We start from the raw sequence: 21,007 nt of genomic DNA on the forward strand, positions 1-21,007 counted from the left end.
GATACTTATAAATGTAATCACAAAAAATATGATGCAAAAATAAGTCCTTGTATTTATAATTTTATATAGAGAATATAGAAGTGAGATATTATCCAATACAATTTAAATTTTATTTATTGAGTTATTTTAGAATCAAATATTTTCTATAATCACACTTTCAACAAATAAATGTTATATAAACGAATTTATAATTTTTAATATTATACATATACACACAAAAATCAATGTTAATATTGCAACTATATAAATGGAAAAAATATAATGATTCAATACATGATTTATTGATATTATAAAATATGTGTATATTATATTTGCATTATGCATAAATAAAGAAGCGACCTGTGCAAGTGCACGGGTACACTGCTAGTTTTTTCCTAGAAAAAAAATCATTTACTAACTAGCTCATACCACAAGCAATAACCAAACCTTCTAAACAAGATTTTAACCATATACATCAACCATCTTAACAATATATACTTTTTTCCCAAAAGAAAACAAATCATATTTTATCAAAGAATATGTAATTGTCTTATTGAAATTTTCGGAGCCCGTAGGCTCTATTGGGTTGTAGAACAATAGCAGCCTTATAAAGAGAGGAAGTAAAATTGGGCCACACCACTGATTACCACACGCGAAGGAGTGAGAGTAGGGTTTCATATTAAAACCGGGTTTGGTTTCATCCAACGTTGTGTGTTGTTTGGCTAAGTTGTCTGCGATTATCCGTTGCTACAAACAATGGCGGAAAAGGCCGTTACCATCCGTACCAGGAAGTTCATGACCAATAGGCTTCTCTCCAGGAAGCAATTCGTTAGTCTCTTTTTTACCATTTTACCCTTTTCTTATTGTAATTAATATTCATTTTGTTTTAGTCAAGTAGGTTGTTTCCGATCAGTATTTTAAATTGCGGTTATATTGCGTTTGCCGCAATTGTGGGAAAATGTGCCCAATGTGGCAGCAATTGTGGTTGTCGCTATACCGGAAACAGCGATATTGTGAATACAAATGCTATTGTGGGGTGCAATTTGAAATAATGTTTGGGATTTTAGAAAAAGAGTTGTGGTTTTCACCTTTTTATTGTGTGATGCAGATCATTGATGTTCTTCACCCTGGGAGGGCTAATGTTTCCAAGGTATTTTCTATTTATGATTCTTTGTTTTTTGGTTATTGAATCAGTGAGTGTTAGAAGTTCCTTACTTGTTAATTTTTTTACTTGAGGTTGAAATTCAGTTTTATTTAGTAGTTATTGGTTGAAATTTGGAAGTTGCATTACTTGATGTTAGTATTTGATGTTGTGTTTTGGAAAATAGGCTGAGCTAAAGGAGAAACTGGCAAGGATATATGATGTGAAGGACCCTAACTCTGTGTTTGTCTTCAAGTTCAGAACTCATTTTGGAGGTGGCAAATCCACTGGTTTTGGGCTTATTTACGACTCGGTTGAGAATGCTAAGAAGTATGAGCCTAAGTACAGGCTTATCAGGGTATGTTTACTAAATCTCTTCATATGGGTTTTGTAATAACTAGCTTTTCTTTTTAAATTCTTTTTTATTGGATCATCTTGATATGAAATATGTTACCCCTTATGTTGCCATTGCTCTTATTTTGATATTACTTTTCCATTTTTAATTTTGATCCTGATAGGGATTGGGGCTTAGTTGGGGCATTCACAATTGTTAGTGGCTAAGTTATATATTTCATAATGCATATGTTAGTACTTATTAGCCATACTATTAAATTTTTTTTTTGAAAATAAGGTTATTTGCATATGCATTATAGAGTTTGTTAGTTTTCTGAAGAAATCATGAAGTAATCTTTAGTCAGGGACTCAGGGGTGGTGACTGTTGTCCATATTAAATAATCTATTAATAGCTCGGAGAATTTTTTGGGTATTATAGTTCTTCTAAAGTTGTATAGTGTGTGCCATTGCTGAATGACACTTCTGTATATTCTAAAAAGGCACACTTCTGAGCCGAACAGTTCCCGAGCTTTAACGAAGTTGAACTCAAGCTAAAAAAATAACTCGTATCCAACTTGGGTCGAGTTTTGAGCTGAACCGAGCTGAGCTCTGGTTCGACTCGGTTCGACTTGGTTCGGCTCGTTTCCAGCCCCAGGCACAAGTATATTCTTCTACACCCCTGTAAATATGATTAAGGGGAGTTTTGTACTTTGTTTTTACTGACAAAAATGATGTTGGTAATATTGCCTGTAAATTTAGTAGCTGAATTTCCCATCCTTTTTTCAATGTGATGCGTGCTTTTGTTCTGTATGTTATTTGAGAAGTGGAACATGTTTTTATCATTATTTTCACCTGTTTCCCATCTAAGTCATTGGTTATTTGTTTTGGTAGAATGGACTTGATACTAAGGTAGAGAAGTCCAGGAAGCAACTGAAGGAAAGAAAGAACAGAGCTAAGAAGATTCGTGGAGTAAAGAAGGTAATACAATCATTTTATATTCCTCATGTCATTCTTGTTTAAACAAATCAATAACTCCGGCATTTGTTTCTCGTGCAGACCAAAGCATCTGATGCTGCCAAGGCTGGAAAAAAGAAATGAGTCTTCCTATATTCTGGTCTGATGTTAAGGTTCTTTTGCTGTTGGTATTTTCTGATGGCTATTTTATGTTCCAATACCTTTCTAGAATGAAGATTTTTGGCTTTAAGTCATCCTGCTTTAATTTGATCTTCACTTATAACCTGAGATTGAATACTGGCACTTGTCAATTTTGAGAGTTCAGTAGAACACCTTCATTTTCTTTCAAGTATTTAATAGATTGTGATAATGAATTCTGGTGTTGATTGAAAATGCTATATTAACTGGTTTTGAAGAGTAATATATGCTGGACCATGTTAAAGGTCTTTTGTGCATGAACTGGTAATGAAACACTGAATGTGATTATCTGAAGGTTCTGAGCTGTTTTTATACTAAATCAATTTATGCCTGTCCTTTATGATTTAAAGCAGGAGTAATGTTTTTAATACATTCATTTTTTTTTAGTATATTGAAACTCTGCCTCTGTTTTGTTCAAGATTAAAGTCACATATAAGTTGAAGGGCTCTTTAAAATGCAGAATACACTTGTGCTCCATTTTGTTGCAGGGAAGAAAGTAAGAAGAGAGAAGAGAGAAATGAGAGTGAAAAAAGAGAAAAATATTAGAAATTAAGTGAAGTTTTATGTTGTTTGGTTGCACAAAAAGAAGAGAAATAAGTAATTTTACTCCCCAACTTTTCCTTTCCCATTTTATCTTCACAAGAGAGAAGAAAGAAATTTGGTGGATCTCACTTCATTTTTTACTCTTTCTTCTTAAACTTTCTGCTCTGTCAAAAGAGAGAAGAATTTTTTCTTCAAACTTCTCTTTTTTCTTCAAACTTCTCTTTTTTCATTCTCTTTCTCCTCTACCTAAGGAAAGCTTAGATCTGCAAAGAGTTTTACTTGCTTCCAGGCTACTCATGTTTATTTAGTCATATTGATGTTTATCTTAACGAGCAAAACAAAAATATTACATGCATGTTCTTAAGTGCTTCATGTTTCTTACTAGATGATGTGGTAATAAATCATCACCAAATTTATTCTTAGCATAATCTGGCCAAAATTTACAAATAAAAGCCTTCAAAACAACGTCAATGAAAAGATTGACATCATATATAATACTGACATTATATAGTATGAGCCACAAAACGATAATTTTGATGTTAATATTAAAAAGACGTGATTCATCTTGAAATGATAAGCCAAAGCCATCATGCAAAAGAATATATGATATAATTAACTTTCATGTATACTACAATTGAAAATTGCTTGAACTATTCCACTATATCATCCCTCAATTCAATACATTATTTGTATTGAACAAACTACAAGCTAGATAAATCTTTTTGTGTAGAAGAAAAACTGAATCATCATTAGCCAGACCTTAACTCCTCCAATCTATCTACCTTTTATCTTACCTTGTAACAACAACTACAACCTATTCAAGTACACTTCTAAAGGTAATATGGCTTCACTTCTAAGTTCTAACCCTTCCTGTGCATTATCCAACTCTTCCTTAAACGAGAGAACGTCTTATGTCATACAATACGTACAACTCTATACTTTATGTGTCGTGAATTGTGATTGGTCAGAAAAATATTTAATAACTAAATTTTTAACTTAAATATTTTTTTTTCTCAACCAATTGTACCTCATGACACATGGATTCACAAATATTGTGAGAAAGAAGATATGAGGAGAGAAACATGACCTCATTGTCTTCCCTATCAAACCTTATTATCACCATTGTTGTCTTCATTACATAACCTCAATTTCTTTGACACCTTGTTATCTATTTCATCACAATTATTCTCAACTTGTTCAATCTTCTCCTTTTCAATGTTACCATTATCAAGATCATGATTTTCAGTAACGGGAGTTGATCCATTACTCTCAAAAACACCATCTTGATCCTTATCATTGCCCCATATCTTATGAGAAATTTCAAAAATGGCCTTATCTTGGAGGTTCTTGAAGGTGCTTGACCCTGAGGCTGAGTTGTAGATTTTGTCTATAGAAACCTTGTGTTTTCTCTTTAACCTACGTAACTTCGCAACAAGCTGGTTCTTATTGAAATCCACGTTCAGTTTTGGCTTGACATGATCATATAGCAATGCTACATCGTTTTGGAGAGTGGTGGTTCCCTTTCTATGATTCCTTATGTAATCAAGGTACCCTTTTAAAAGTTCAGTCTCATCTTGCTTTGTCCATAGCCTTTGATGTTGTTTCCCTAAACTCGAATAGCTGGTGATGCGCTCAACGCGTTGTCGCTTTGGGTGCGTCACCATAGTGGTGGTGGTGGCAGCGATGACGATGTTTCTTTCGTCGATGTTAGGGAATGCCACCGTGACATCGGGGGAGGCATTTGGAATGGCGAGTGCAACAGGAATGGCTTCATCATCAACATTACATGAACTAATACAATGGTTGTTGTTTTGGTTTTGGTCCACTACATGATCATTATGGTTATTGTCCTCATTAGCAATAACGTTGTTGTTTTCATGGTTTAATTCATTGGTGTTAATTTCAATGCTATATTCTTCACTTGAAGAAGAGGAAGAGGAGGTGGATGAGAAGATCCAAGAGACCAACTGAGAAAGCATTGTTGAGGAAACACACACCAAACATTGTTTTACGATGTATTAGAGTGTTTAGGTAACCATTGCTAGTTAATGGTGGTTGTGCATTTTACTATTTTTTTCGTTGGTAGAGCTTAGTGCATTTACTATGAATAGAATAAGTATCTAATGCCCCTTTAGATAAAAGTTTATACAGTAATGCATGAAAATAAATCTAGAGGTTGACATCCTACACAAACATAGTAAGGTGGTAACTTTTTTAAACATCGAGTCCATAAACAACAAAAGTATAAGTATGGGAAGTTTTAGGGTCTTTTCATTATTGAAGGGTAGAATAAAGGAAAGGGTTTTCAAGGGGAAAGAATGAGATGAAGACTTCAGGTGTTTGCGAGTTGTGTTTTGGAATGAATGAAATGAAAATGGAAGGATTTAAATTCATGAAATACATTCGTGAGATAACTTTTGAAGACTTCAATTTTCATCTGAAACTCAACTCGCAAATGGAACTTATTTGATGTTTTGTGCATGTTTTACAATAAAAAATTCATTTAATTGTGTATGATGTGAGGCGTGTGGATTGAACACAAGGGTGAAAACATGACATGTTGTTTATCATAGGCCTAATACGTAGCCTATAGCAGATTAGACTAGGTCCCTTTTTTCATGAACAATTCATGCTCAGGCTTTAAGCCATCTAAAATGCTTATTATGCCTAATAAGTCGATCTATTTAGTTATGTTATATATCTAATATTATTATAAAAATGTATACAAAAATATAATTTAATTATTAGAGTTAGATGAGTCTAGCTAAAAGTATGTCTATTAGCACATTTAAATGTATATATGATAACTTATTTCATGACCATATAGTATACCTTTAAATAGGTTAACATGTCAGACCAAACTTTCAAACATGTCAAATCTAAGCTTTGAATTTTTTTAAACAGACTAGATCCAAGTTCCTATATGCTATATAGGTTCACCATGTTTAAGGCAAAGTCTAATCTGACATCTTTTCACCCTTAATTGCACAGAGGCAAAATAGAGGAAAATTGACCATTTGGGATAAAAATAAATCTGACATCTTATTTGCGAGAACACCACAGTCGTGTTTTTCGATCTCCCAAAGATTTGAAAATTGAAAGAGATCCTATTAAGATTTAATCACCACCGTCATGTATTAACACCTCAAAATAGATTTCTAAATTTCATTTTATTTTTTCATGGGTTAGACCTAATTTCAACCTATGACCTATCCATATATAGCTGATTAGAACATATTTTCGGCTCTCAACACTACTTCACATTGTTAGTGTTTCATACTTTAGTTTTAGGTTTTACTTTTGAGAGGTAACAAGGATTAGAGGAGTAGGCATCCCCTTCATCTAAGAGTGATGATGTCAAGAGAAAATCTGTCAATCACCAGCATATTAACCTTTAATAACTTTAAACCAATTAGATTTGTGCATGTCATTGTTATACCCCTCATAGAGCTTCCTTATTATTATTATTATTATTATTTTCTTCACGTTCCTTTTCCTTCCAAATTACTTTTCACATTTTAAAACTAATTCAATCAAGTTGTTAAGAAGTTTTCCCGTTATGTGAATTCAATAATCTTTTATTACTTTATGACAACCATATACTTTCAGAATTTACTCATCACATTCCCTGTGCTATAAAATTAAATTATATTGCACATCAGATATGGTACAAGTTGAGCAAAGCTACACAGCAATAAGAGTTTTACACATACATACAACACATTACCCGACTTTCATGTCATGGAGAACCTAAACGGCACTTGCAGTGATTCCTAGCCTGCAAATTGTGCTTACAACTTTGCAAGTTGATGTTCTGCATTCTCCTAAACCACTTCCATGAGTATCTTATTAAACCTTTAAACGCAATAAAAATCGCAACTATGATCCACAATAAGTTGATGTTCTTGCACCTTTCTAATGCTTGGACAGCTATCGATTAGTTGCAGTGTCCATTCAAGGCAGAGCACAATAGCAACTTCTCTGCAGATAAGAGTAAAAAAAACTTCGAACAACATTGCTCTGCCGCCTTAGGGTAACGAAAATTGCAATCAAATTAGTGCGGTCTGATACTCAATTGCCAGACATTTGAAATTGAACAAGGATGGCTCAAGATAGAGCGTAGCTCCAATTTGAGGAACCGTCCGAGAGCCCTCAAACAAGCACAAGGCAAATGATCCACAACAATCATTATTGATTCCCATCTTGGGGCTGGCTTGTTTTAATTCGGTAAACCTTCACCTGCTTATTATAAGCTGGTGCCCTCAATGCAGCTTCTTGATGCCTAGTATATGTTTCATTCATAGGTGGTGCTTTAGTAATCACCTTTGGTGGTACTGGTGCTTTAGTAATCACCTTTGGTGGTACTGGTGCTTTGGTAATCACCTTTGGTGATACTGATGCTTTAGTAATCACCTTTGGTGGTATTGGTGCTTTGGTAATCACCTTTGGTGGAGCTTTAGTAATCACCTTTGGTGATACTGGAGGACCAATGTTCTGCACAAATTGATGTTGTGGATTGATTGTTGGTCTGGAATTTGGTGGCTTCGATGGCCTAGTTCTCACTCCTTCCTCCATTGTTAAAGCAGAAAACTCAGTCTTCACATTGTGGATCTGTTCTTGTGACCGATCTTGTATCCTAAAATTTTGTCTATAATTCTGTCCACCATTAGTAGAGATCGGATATCTGGGTCTGAACACTGCACCCTGCTGATTATGTTGTCCATAATAAGCATTTGAGTTCTCGCCATAATACTTTCTTGTGTTTTGCTCAAATTGGTGTTGTGGGTTGGTTGTTGGCCTGGACTTTTGCAGCCTCGATGGGGTAGCTCTCACTCCATCCTCCATTGTTAAATCAGAAAACCCAGTCTTCACATTGTGGATATGTTCTTGATGCTGTGACCTATCTTGTTTCCTAAAATGTTGTCTGTAATTCTGTCCTCCATGATAATTTCTGTGTCCAGAGGGTCCTGCTGATTGAAGCCTGTTCCCTATATGATGGCCTGGAGGTTGCTCCAACAATTCATGAGATGTATTATTCAGTTTAATGTTAAGGGTGTTCTTGATAAGACGATGAGCTGCTTCTCCCAGTTGACAGCCAACTATTGCTCCAGGTACTTGTGGCCTGCCAAGATAGATTACATAAACAGAAGTAAGGCAATAAGTTTTTCACAGTATCTGTGTCTTCTCACACCGAAACGAAGACCAGATTTCATACATAGTGAAATTCACATGCTTAACATGAAAGCCACTGTTCTTCAACCTCAATTTATTTTCCTAGATTTTTCACAAGTGTATTATTGAAGAAAATACAGATGATTATACTTCTCAGATTTTTATATGGCGATAAGTAAAAACAGTACCATTATCATATGGAACATTAAACTTATTATCAGTTTTGGCATATTTGTAATATTGTATGATTGAATCCCAGGCTCCAAGCAAGCAAGAGCACAAAATTATAGTACCTCAACATAACAACATCAGAATAGATTCTCACCTTTCTCTGCCTTGCTGTCTCCGACCAGAATTGTCTTCATGCCATAGCACAGGACTAGGTTTAATATCAATGGGTTTTAATAACTGCAAAAAAAAAACATTGTCAAAGTAAATGTGTTGTGTAAAATTGATCCAAGAATGAAACAGGAGGGATCAATATCACCATCTCAAATACACACACTCAAACACATTTAATTATATAGTAAAATCTAAAAGTTGTTAAATTGGCTAAGCCTAACTCAACCCAAAAGCTAGCTCAAGGGGTGAGGGGTGATTTAGCCTTATAAGCAGCAGTCTGACCGTATTACCATATGATGTGGGACATCTTAACAAAAGTAAAACAGAAAACATAATATTAGTCAACGTGTTATTTATGCAAGAATCTGGTATTATATGTAAATTAAATAAACAAGCCACAGAGTTTCATCCATTGGATGAACCAATCTAGCATTTTAAGTCATACTAAGAGCAGTAAGAGTATACGAACCTTTTTGGGCATTACTACACCGACAGGAGGTTTTGGGTTATGTTTATGTTTATGAGGATTACGATATATAATATTTCTGAAATTCAAGAAAAGTCAACATTAGTTCTTTAATAATGATTTTAAACATTAGGCAGGTGTAGATGACAACTTACAACACTTGGTTACTCTCAATATCTTGCCATCCATTGATTGCGGAAGGTAAAAGATCACATAACAAAAGATATCCATTCATCCCTCCACTGCTAATAAAAATTAAAAAATGAGTGTATGAACCCTACTAAAATCATGAACAAGACCAAACCATATTCACCAACCTAGCATTTGAGTCAATAGGGCAAGCATCTCTTTCATGTGGGGGTGATTGACTACAAACTTTGTAATACAATAAGATTTGTGGAGCCAAACCATGTGCACGGTTGACAAAAAGAGAATTGGGCATCACATTATTCCGACGTTGTTCTTCCTCCTACATATGAGGGGAAAACTAAAATTGAGCACTAAAGACATAACTAAGAATAAGCTGGTTTCGTAAATTATTTGGCTGTAAAGCATGGACAACTCTGGTAAGTGGTAAGAAATAAGCAACTCACTTTTCTACCCATTTGGAAACAAATATTGAAGAATAAAAGAAATATTGAAGTATAAACCCTTTGAGCAATTGGGAGCAAACATCGGGAGATATCGTGCAAAAAGACAATGAAAAAAACAGAGGATTAACAGATCTATCCTAAAAATGGCAATTAACATTCAACAATTCCTACTTCCAAAGTTGCAGATGTATTCGTCCAGCTAAGCTGTTAGGCACGCCGTAATAAAACTCAAGAGTACTAATAAAATAAATAAATAAATAGTGGTGATAGTTTGCATTCTCAATTTTTGTATAATCCTACATCATTAAAGTTTCCTAGTAGATAGAACAAGACCTGCCAGGTTTAATTTTATGGTTGTTCTTAGATGCAGTTTGAAGGCCAACAATTTTAAACTGCAAATCTAGTATTGATAAGTCATACAATAAAAAATAAAAATAAAAAAGTAGAAGACTTCTTCAGACCGTTAATGTGTTTTCAAGCTTCCTTGTGGCGGCAAGCAATTTATTCTCATCGATGAATGGCAACTTGGCAATACCCTGAAAAGCACCCAAGCAATAATTAAATAAATCAACCTTGACTCCAACACTTCATTCTAGAGCACTTCTAATGCAAAAACACACTAAATTACCTGCCATGCAAATCGTTTGCCATTCATATCGATCTCAAATTCTGTCAAAAATGTATAACGAAATATCAGAACAAGAAAATATGCACATGTAGCAGAACAAATAAAATTAACAGACAAATGATCTCACCAGCAGGGTAGAAGTGAAAAATAGGTGAGGAAGGGTCAGTCATCAAATCCCTATATTTTGTTGGCAATTCACTCGAACTGTTACAAGAAAATAGTATCAGCCCAGAAACTACGGTATGAAAGATCTAAGGGCGGGATAGGGGAAGAAACCTTGAAGCAGGAAGGGTGCCCATGAGCTGATCAAATGGTTTGAATGGCTCTCCCTCAGAGAATATAATATCCAGATCATGTAGATCTTTAAGATCAGAAGCAAAAGGAGCATAATGGTATGGGTAGTACCTACAGAAGCAATTAAAAATCATTAGTGATATTGAGCAAATTGGATAATAGTTATGGGTGATAATTCAACTAAAATAAAGGGAACTCCTAGCAATTTAGATCAATCATCTTAAAGCACCTCAGACACCAAAGCCTATATCCTAGTCATCAAGGTATCCAGCCTAAATTGTCTTTTGTTAAATCACATTGATAAATTCTAGCTGGCAACCATCTTTGGGATTGTTGTAGTATTCAATGAAACTTATAAGTCGTGAAGAGTAGCACTGAAGTTTACACATAACATAAAGAGGCAGGATATTTTTGCTTAGACAACAATAGCTGCAGACCAAGTCATTCATCAAATTACACTCAATTAAGATAATACATCCATGAGAAAAATAAGGAACCCATTATTTTCACTGTATTGAGATCCTCCGAATGAAGAATTATAATATTAATATCATCTTAATTCATGCCCACCCATTACCCTAGGATATCTTAAAGCAAAGAAATAAAGCGTAACGAAAACATCAAAACACAACATCCAGATGAACAGCTTTGCAGCCCTACAATAGATCCAGTTAGCTGTGTTTGATCTTCTGGTAGATCAACAGTGGGGCAACTTCATTTCTCAGCATGAATTCAAACAAAACAGTATATCTTGCATGTAACTGTACCACCTTAGCAAGTCAATCACGAAACTGGAAAAAAGAAGGAAATGATGAACAAATAAAATCTACAACTAATAACATAAAAATATCACGAACCATTTCCACGAGCGGACACCCTGATAGTAATACCAGCAAACCCAACAAAGGCCTTCCACATACTTCAAGACCTACAGGGACAACTAAGGCAATAAGCTATCTTCTAACGTAATATGTATTTGGCAACGAATCGTTTTGGTCCTATTGAAAATACCGGTGTAAGTGAAGACCAAATTTTAACAGATATGGATAAAAACATTCATAATTGGAATGATAGTGACAATTCTAGTTGTAGGATAACTATCACCAGAAAGCAAAATATTTAGAAGGTTAAATTAATCTTATGGTCCCTGTAGCTTCACTCTATTTTTAAAGAGGTCACTATAGTTTAAAGTTTTTAACTGAATCCTCACTAATTATAGAATTTTTTTAATCAAGTCCCTAAAACTTGTGCCGGTAATCTTATAAGCTTGTATGATTTTCACTTTAAATCAGAATGCATATAGTAATGATTAAACATAGTAATAGATATAGCTAAAGAAGTGGTGAGTGCCATAGTTTCTATGATTCCTCTTTAAATGATGAGCTCCTCAATTTTTTATAAACTTGACTAGTCTTCAGACAGAAAAATGTATACAACTTACTATATCTTCCTTAATTTTGTCAATCTCCTCTGGATTTGATACACCGAAATTTTCAGCATAATACCTTTCCTTGTATCCAGGCTCCCCGAACTTAACCTGAGAAAATAATAGACACTCACTTCATTGTGTAAATTTTGTCGAGATATATTGATTGCTCAAGTCATTAAAGCCTAGCCTTGTTCTCAAAGGCATGTTATCCTTAATGCATGTTTGTGAACTCGACTAGAATTTCTTTGGGAGTCAACAAAAGTAAAGCTGGTTGAGTTCCCAAATGTGCAACAAAAAACCAACAACAAAAATACTAAATTTAGCCACGCAAAATCCAAAAAATAGTCTGACAATACGCCTTAAAATTGAACCTTATCCACAATTGAGGGACGTGGCTCTACAGGCATTTCTCCTCTTGACCTAGCTTTCATCTGTTCGTTATTTTCCGCAGCCTGTAAATACAATCACAAGCATTATATTATCACAAAGTGACCTATTAAAGCATATTAAAGGCACATATAGTTCATGTATATTAGCAAGTGAAATTAATAATCAGAAAGTAAAATACCTGCTGAATTCGAACACGTTTCTGAAAGATTTGATCTTCATGAACAGCAACGGACTGAATAAAATGTTCCACTCTATCTAGGAAAACCTGGGAGGTAGGAAGATATTCACATTGCAATACTCATGAAAAAGGGAAGCAATTCAAGACTGATGATTTAAGAATTATATCCAAAGAACAAACTAAGCAACTTAAGAGATAATTGCTGGAGAAGACGGTGATATGTACATTGTACAAGAACATATCGCAACCATACAACATATTAACAAACACAAAGATGAACACAGTTTAGTTGGATTATGGAATAGAAAGTTTTACCTCACCCGCATCAGTAAGATAACCACCCATGGTAGTAAATTCCTTTCTATATATGTGCATCAATAAATTTATAGACCCCTGAAATAGGTGAAAGATTGTTAAAGAGAACAATATTGACAATTAGGTAGGAAGACAAAAATGCAATGGGACAAAAGGGCATAGACTAAGCATGTTAACATCCCAAACCCTAAACATAATAACAAGCAGATGGGAAAGCTATATTTTCTATTTCATGCTACAATTCACTGCAACACAGTGTCCGCCAGATACTTACCTCCCTGATCTCTAGTGTTGGCATATGTGGAAGAAAGTCATTGCCAACAAAGAAGCATAGAAACACAAAATCATCCACTAATCGTTCAAAGTCAATCTCAAAAGGAGGATTGGGAATCTCCAATTCGTATTGCAAATATTCACGCAGCACCCAGATGTGAAGAAACTGTAAATACTACGAATTAGATTAAAATTGAAAATAAACAGAAAAGAAAAACAAAGATTCAGATCAACATGCTAGATTCAAATCCCCCAACCTGGTATTTCTTCTTGTGAATTGGGGTATCATCAGCAGTCTGGTCCTTGTCTTCAGTGCCTGGCTTACCGGGACAATCAGCTGCAAAATGGCCAACTTGGGCACACAGAAAACACTTGTCCTGTTGTCCGGGTAAAGTAATTACCTGTTCACCGGGTAATTAATCTTAAGCCACCCTTCGATATCAAAGAGCTCATATCATCATGAAAATTCACACATTGGAAACTAACCTCCCTCAATATTGAGAAGTGAACCTCATGTGTGGCTAAGGAGAGCATAATCAAATCAGCATCCTGATTTGAAGATCATACCATACCAAGCAAAACTCAAGGAAATGATAAAATAAACACACCAAAAACTAATAGGTGAAAATCCAAAATTTGAAGAAAACTCACCAATCCATACAAACAGTGTCGAGTATTAGGATTGGAACCAGGAAGGTTGCGTTGTAACCGGATGTATTCCATTATTTTATGTTCTCCCTCACCAGGAGCATTTGAATCAGAAAGTATAACCTTCAAATAATTACCCAATACAGTCCAATTAATAAATATATAGAGACAAAGTGTCCTGGAAGCCAGATGTATGAGTGAAAAGAAAATAGACAGGAGTACTCAACAAGAAAGGAATCATCCAATCTTGAAGGGATCAAGCAGCGCAAAGGATAAATGGGATTTGTTCAATCTCACCTTTATATTCTTCCATCCAGGATTGTCGTTCAATCTAGTTTGTACACAAGACTTAAGTGCCACTGACAGTTTTGCCATAAATTGAGTGCCAGGGGTAATGACATTTGAGTCAGAAGTTTCAGGCTTCTCTTTAGCAGACAAAAGTTGTCCCTCACCCTCAAATTCTTTCCTCAGCCTTTCCTCTTCGGCTTCCTACAATGTCACATATAAGCATACTAATACACTCTACAAAAAGGGGGGAATAACTAGGAGATTCTTATAAAGATGAGCTTATTGATATCCTTACAGCATCAGCTGCATCTTTTGCCGCTCGGAAGCGCCGAGAACGCTGCTGATTCATTTTGGCCCTTGGTGCAACACCATCTGCAAATTATAAAGGAAATAAGAGGTAAGAGTTGAAGGGTTGAGAATACTACACATGGAAAGAAAGTGGTTAAAAGTAAGAACAAAAGGTGGAGGAACTGTCAATTTGAAACTTCCGCGGAATAGAACTGAGATTTTTAACATCACAGACAAACAGGCCTTCCAGACTTGGACATATGTAAGTTTTGATTACTTGTATTGACTTTTCAGTTTTACAAAAACTTATCTGACTCTTTTATTAGCATAATTGCCATATATTCTGAATGTTCAAATTCAAACCATATGCGGATGGACCAACCATTATACACAATAATCACAGTTTTTTGCATTAGGTGGGGTTGACTATATGAATCAAGCAACGGCACTGCATTCTATCAAAAACTAGATCTCCTGACTGAGGCTTATATCGGTCTTCTCCAAACATGCCAAGACCATCTTAGGCACAACTCTACCATCTTTTCCTCAATAAGTGTCACTCTCATCTCTGTGGCTGTGCCATGCTTATCTTATGATCGTGTTGGTACTTTACAGCCCAGCTTTCAGCACAATAAAGCATAGCGTCTTACAGTTGTTATTTTAGCTTTGATAGATACCTTTCTATCACAAATACCACCTTAAGCATTCCTTCATTTCATCAAGCCAGCTTGAATCATATGATTTACATCTCCCTCCAATCCCCCGTAACTTTGCATGATAAATCCAAGGTACCTAAACTGTGTGACTTGCAAGGGTCCGGTTATTTATGCAATGAAAAGAAATAGGAAAGTTGTGTGGAACAAGTAAATGTATGTTGATACTTCATACACTTCTTTAATGTGATTTCTAGGTTTTCAAAACAGAACTCCGAAATCCCTAGCGTTTTACAGCTTAAACAAGCAGAATGGTAGATCAGACTTCAGGAATTTGACACCTCCACAATGAGTAATGGCAGCAGTATGTTACAAAACAAAGATAACAACAAAAAGCATCATAAGCATACCAATAGCAAGATAGAGAAGCTTTCTTGGACGAACTAACGAAAAGAGGTGGTCAATGTAATCAAATATTGATTGGAATACATCATCATAGGTAGCAGGAGCAGGCTGCATTCAAAACATTTAAAAGTCAAAAACAGTTTGCAGAATTGCAATGTAACCTGTTTGTTTAGGCTTTAATAAAAGTTGTTCTCATTCTACAAAAGTGACTTTTTGATAAGCTGAAAATATAGCTTCCGAAAAAAAGCAGAATTTCTGCTTTTTGCAGCTTCTGCTTTTTGGTTAAAGCTCATCCAAACAAATACAAGTGTCATAAGTGACCAAATTAATCATTTTTTTTATGTGAACAAATCTTAAACAAACGGCCCTAGTTTACCAAAATCAATTCACAAATCGGAAACACCAACTAAATCAGACTGAAATAAATTCAACCACAGTAGGGAACGCCAGTTCACTATATAATAACCAAACTGAATTAAATTCAACTTCAAACAACAAGTTAACACACAATTCCTTATTCCAATCAAGATAATTAAGGAAAATTGGAAGAAGAAAAAATAGTGGTGAAGAACGAACCTTGCCATCAGGGTGAAAACAAGGGTGAACGATACCGTTCATATCCAAGTACAAGTTGTCAAACTCCATGCCGTTGGGATTAGGTTTAGACACATCAATCGGCAGCAGAACGCCACCGCCGTCGGCGGTGAGCTCTTCCTCCACAACGTCGGTGATCGAGAGCGGGTACCGGTCCGAGAGCCACCGGTAAAACGCTGGCACTCCCATGGTCCGTCTCGGTTCGGTTCGGTTCGGTTCGACCCGGTTTAGAAACGATGAGAGGGAAAGAAAAGTTTGGAAAGAGAGTTTTCAGTTTTCAGCTCAGTGTCGCCGTTGAAAAATAATGTAGTGAGTGACGAATTCTTGACGGGACGATAATGTCCTTCAAGTTGTAACTTTTTTTTAATTTGGCGCTCAACTTAATCATATAATCTGTTCCAAAATTAATATAACTTTATGTATATCGTTTTTATTAGATAAATAATTAGAACATAAATTAAATATATACTAATTTTATATTTTTTAATTAATATAAAATAAGAATAATGAAATAATACATATTTTGAAATAGAAGATAAAGTCATTAAGCAACTCACTCATGAGTCATGAGAACTTAGCCAACTCTACCTCTAACTAAATGTACCACTAGATAACAATTAAAAAAACTATTTATTATGCGAACAAAGGTTGCCATAGTGGGTAAGAAATTGACTCATAGCTCATGAAATTGTAAATTGAAATTACGCTTTCAGTATCTTGCTAGTTGGTAATCTATAATTGCTCATCAAAATGCTCTAACTTGTTGTAGGTATTTTGATAATTTTTTGAGAGTCCAAAAATATTATAAATGGTGGATATAATGAGGGAATTATTATGTTATGCCTCCTTTTTCTTTTCTATGCATATCATAACAGTCTACTATGTATCAGTATAGTGCATTTTTTGTGGATTTGATTCAATTGGTTGCCAATAGTGTCTTTGTTGGTTCTTAAATGTAGATGATTGATACTCTATGTTGGAAATGTCCTTTAAAATCATCATTTTGAAATCATTTTATTTGATTATTTGTGGGCTTGTTATCAATACTACATAATGGTCGTTTTTGCTACACTAACAAGTAGTATCATAATGGACTTAAGATAGAGCGAACAAGTAAGTGTATGATATCTACGTTTTGCTATAAATGGATTAGTTAAATAGTGTATAAGTAGATAATCACCCATGGTTGATTAGTTCCTAATATAGAGTTAATATTAATGTTTTGTTTGGTTTAGGGTAGAAGATCAGAAGATAAAAGATAGAAGGGAAAAATAAAAGTAGAATGAAAGAGATGAGAAATATAGTAGAATTAAAAGTTGTTTGGTATAAAGGAAATAAGAAAGAAATAAAAGAGAATAATGTGTAAGGTTTTCTTAAATTGACAATTATATCTTATAAGATAATGAAGGAAGTCTGAAAATAATAATAGTAATTTGGTTGAATGTTAGTGTCTTTTCTCACTTTCTTTATGCATGTGACGACCACAAATTTCTCTCTCTTCTCTATTTCTCTTCCAAACCAAATGAGAGAAAATATCAAACTCTCCTCACTTTCTCTCTTCTTATATTTTCTCTCATTCAAAGTCACTCCAACCAAATGAAGGCTCAGAGAATTAAACTGAACAATGTCATTATTTTTTTACGGATTTACAGGTAAATGTGAAAATTATCTAACTAATATCCAATTGCTTAACGATCATTATTGGAAACTATTTTAAAACTTTACTTTTTTTCTTTGTACCCACTAACTAATAACCATATTATAATTTGATTTCAAATAGTAGGTGGCCCCAATTTTGGCTCCATGAATTGAATGTATCTCATTCACATTATGACATTTACTTTATTGGTTGTCTCCCTTTTTTTCCGAGGGTGGTGACACCTTGCTGTAGTTTCTTGAACATAGCCATAACATTCATGTGTTTGACTTTGTACATCACTATAAGAATGATATCCAAGATTGTATCTTCACATAAATTCTCAGATATCTTCCTCTATTTTCCCATATTGCGTTGGTGTTTACCATGACCATACCCACATAAGATGCTAATCCAAACATGATGCTTTTCATCATAACACATCATGTCTAAGGTTGGAAAATTTATCCACACCATAATGCGATCAACTTTTGACGTAGAAGTAACAAATTCTAGTATCAAATGAGCCACTACTAAATGGTGATAAAAAACAATCCAATGTTGCCCCAATAATTGTTCTCCCATGTGTCATATAATCAAATTTGACGTAGTAAAAATCATGATCAACATCGGTCATTTCAAAAAGCCTTACACTCTCCATATTTTTATCCTCAACATGTCATTCAAAATATTGTAACAACAGTTTACCTACTGATGTGAAAACCATAGCTTCTTTCCATATTAAGATATTGTCGTATTTCCATATTCATATACAACTATCATTTGATTTTCATCGATTAAGCCCGGTTTCATCATGGGAGGATGAGATATCAATAAAGGACACACCTTCATTCTCACAGATAGTATGATCTCCACCAATATTTCTCTATTTTGCAAATAGAGAGGTGACTTATACCAACAAAACGTTGATCTAGTGATGTAAGGCCTTACTGGATCCCTAAGGTCCATGGTTCGATTCATGAAAATGATACTTGTTGGAAAAGATAAATATGAACCCAAAAGAGATTAATTCCTTACAAAAAGATGAAGAAATATCCTTGATGGTATCAAGAGAAAAAAAATGGTGACTAGTCATCAAAATATAATTCCTCCTACACTGGCAAAGTTTATTACTGTTTTCTAATGCTTCTAATAGATGTAGTTTTTATTGCGGAAAGCCAACAACTTACAAGCATATGTTTCATCGTACTTTACTATTTAAAAATATTGAAAATATATCACCCAAATACATTTGTTTTATCATTTTTAAATGTTATTTTTATATAAAAAAAACAAAAAAAGGTGACAAGGAAGTATTGAGTAACACTTGTTCCTTTCCCAATATTAATGTTTGTTGGGTTATTTTTATGAATTTGAAATTGACCATAGATCTGAAGTTAAATTAATCTTCAATGTCAATCAAGTCAGACTTTGAACTTGAACATGGACCTGATTAATATAATGTATACTATTTTTAGATAAAGTCTTCTCAAGTATGACTATGTAATTTAACTAATGAAATTATATATATATATATATATATATATATATATATATATATATATATATATATATATATATATATATATATATTGTTCATCATGTATGTATGAAAAAAAATTAGACAAAAAATGATATTTTTGACCAAAGAAATATCATTATTCTGTACCCGATTGAATTTGAACAAATACACATATAAACATGATAAATTAGTGACCTTGAGACGTACGTATCGAACAAGATCATGTTTATTCCTTACCATACCTTAGGCTTGTTTGAGAGTTGAAGTTTGAAGGGGAAGGAATGGAAAGACTTGAGAGTCATCTCACAAATGTATTTCATGACTCCAACCAAGCCTTTCATTCTCCTCTAAATCCAAAATCTAACTCTCAAGCAAACCCTAAATATTAATCAGATCTAATTTTTGAACATAAATTCAACTATAAACTCAATAAAACCCAACTATATTTGGTTCGATCTTGATTTGGCTAGATTTGGCTAAATTAAGTAAGCGGGCAGAATTGGTTCTCCTCACCGCAGTTAAGTGTGTAACAGTTTTTGGGCTAGGAAAGAAGAAAGCCCATGTTTCAAAGCCCAAATTTCCTTCCCCGTCATGCATCCATGTCCTCCTCATAGCACGTGTGACTTGCACAGGATCTATGCCTCTCTGGTTCATGATCTACGAGCACTGCATTTCTTCTTCCTTCACACTCTGTCTGCGTTGAAAGCTCATAGTATTATTAATAACCGTTCACCGTTCTCATTCATCTCTTCTGAAGAGAGAGATAACTTCCAAGATGGCTTTCATGGCGGTCCTGGAATCCGACCTCCGTGCTCTCTCCGCAGAAGCTCGTCGTCGCTATCCGGCTATTAAAGACGGAGCCGAGCATGCAATTCTCAAGGTTAGATACTTTTCAATGCAATTTACGTAGCTCCATTCACATTTGTCGTATCGTTTTAGCTCTTTTGTATTGCCTATGGCTTTAGCTGTTTGTAAGTGTAATTTCTGTTGCAGGATTGAATGTTAGACTGTAAAATGTCAATAAGATAGTACACTAAATGTAGCAAAGATGAGGATGTTGTATTAGATGAGTGAATATTCTAAGCAAAATATGATTAAGAATGAATGCAATTGGGGTAGCTCGTATGAGAATATATGTTAGAGTCACACCTTAGATGGTTTGGACTAGCGTGGAGGAGATTGTTAGAAGAAGCCACAGTAAGAAGAGTTGACCAAATTTGAGGTTAATCCAAATTCTAGAGGCAAAAAGAGACTAACAAAAACCATAGACGAAACTATTAGGAAAGATCTAGAGATCAAAGTTTTTTCCATGAACATGGTTTATGACATAACATTATGATATCATTCATTCCATGTAGCTGACCTCACCTAGTAAGACTAAGGCTTGGTTGTTGTTATTTTTGTAAGTATAACCTCTGAGATGATGCTGCATTTCAATACGTTTTTTTCCCAATTTAGAAGGTTGTGCCACAGTGTTTGGTTATTTTAGGAACTGATTTTAAGCATGGATAATGTGATTGTGTGGACTTTGATTTCCATTTCCTTGTTGCTAGATCATCACAATTATTCAATTTGTGTGGGGTTATTGAGTTGAATTGTAGGCTTTAATTTGAATTTACTTCAGTGCTTGATGTTAGTTTCTCAGAAAAGAGGAACATGCGACTGTCCTTTTTGAATTTTGGATGATGCACGATCTCAATGTTATACCTATAACTAACTTCATATGTTTGGATCCTCCAAGATTA

General features: G+C 34.5%; 4 protein-coding genes across 14 annotated transcripts in view; 2 read left to right on the forward strand and 2 right to left on the reverse strand.

Annotated features, from left to right (window-relative positions):
- On the forward strand, window positions 610-2,756 carry LOC109353471 (40S ribosomal protein S24-1-like). Its single transcript, XM_019595762.1, has 5 exons — window positions 610-807; window positions 1,088-1,129; window positions 1,308-1,478; window positions 2,345-2,431; window positions 2,510-2,756. The coding sequence occupies exons 1-5, from the start codon at window positions 736-738 to the stop codon at window positions 2,549-2,551; spliced, it is 414 nt and encodes a 137-aa protein (XP_019451307.1). The 5' UTR covers window positions 610-735; the 3' UTR covers window positions 2,552-2,756.
- Window positions 4,252-5,127, reverse strand: LOC109353841 (probable transcription factor At5g28040). Its single transcript, XM_019596203.1, has one exon. The coding sequence runs from the start codon at window positions 5,125-5,127 to the stop codon at window positions 4,252-4,254; it is 876 nt and encodes a 291-aa protein (XP_019451748.1).
- Window positions 6,751-16,452, reverse strand: LOC109354287 (5'-3' exoribonuclease 4-like). Of its 6 annotated transcripts, none has more exons than XM_019596677.1 (23): window positions 16,087-16,452; window positions 15,516-15,618; window positions 14,460-14,536; window positions 14,174-14,365; window positions 13,880-13,999; window positions 13,715-13,777; window positions 13,486-13,629; window positions 13,230-13,394; window positions 12,956-13,033; window positions 12,641-12,727; window positions 12,444-12,524; window positions 12,085-12,180; window positions 11,501-11,571; window positions 10,626-10,754; window positions 10,477-10,553; window positions 10,350-10,390; window positions 10,183-10,257; window positions 9,446-9,597; window positions 9,284-9,373; window positions 9,132-9,207; window positions 8,646-8,728; window positions 7,616-8,270; window positions 6,751-7,531 (listed from the first exon to the last, which is right to left on the reverse strand). In XM_019596677.1, exons 1-23 carry the CDS (start codon window positions 16,291-16,293, stop codon window positions 7,337-7,339), a joined length of 3,057 nt encoding a protein of 1,018 aa, XP_019452222.1. In that variant the 5' UTR covers window positions 16,294-16,452; the 3' UTR covers window positions 6,751-7,336. The 6 variants fall into 6 exon arrangements, with proteins under 6 accessions (XP_019452222.1, XP_019452221.1, XP_019452220.1 ...); XM_019596676.1 differs by having other exon boundaries at window positions 7,592-8,270; XM_019596675.1 differs by having other exon boundaries at window positions 6,751-7,561; window positions 7,592-8,270.
- Window positions 19,910-21,007, forward strand: part of LOC109354289 (protein MON2 homolog) — a 47,519-nt gene continuing 46,421 nt past the window's right edge. For all 6 annotated transcript variants that reach the window (XR_002108536.1, XM_019596680.1, XM_019596681.1 and 3 more), the window contains exon 1: window positions 19,910-20,142. Coding sequence is in view for 5 of the 6 variants with exons in the window: in XM_019596680.1 (XP_019452225.1) it covers window positions 20,038-20,142 (105 nt within the window). In the remaining variant the exon portion in view is untranslated. The remainder of the gene's footprint in view (window positions 20,143-21,007) is intronic.

Source organism: Lupinus angustifolius, chromosome LG08 (assembly GCF_001865875.1).
Source record: "Lupinus angustifolius cultivar Tanjil chromosome LG08, LupAngTanjil_v1.0, whole genome shotgun sequence".
Taxonomy (NCBI): Eukaryota; Viridiplantae; Streptophyta; class Magnoliopsida; order Fabales; family Fabaceae; genus Lupinus; species Lupinus angustifolius.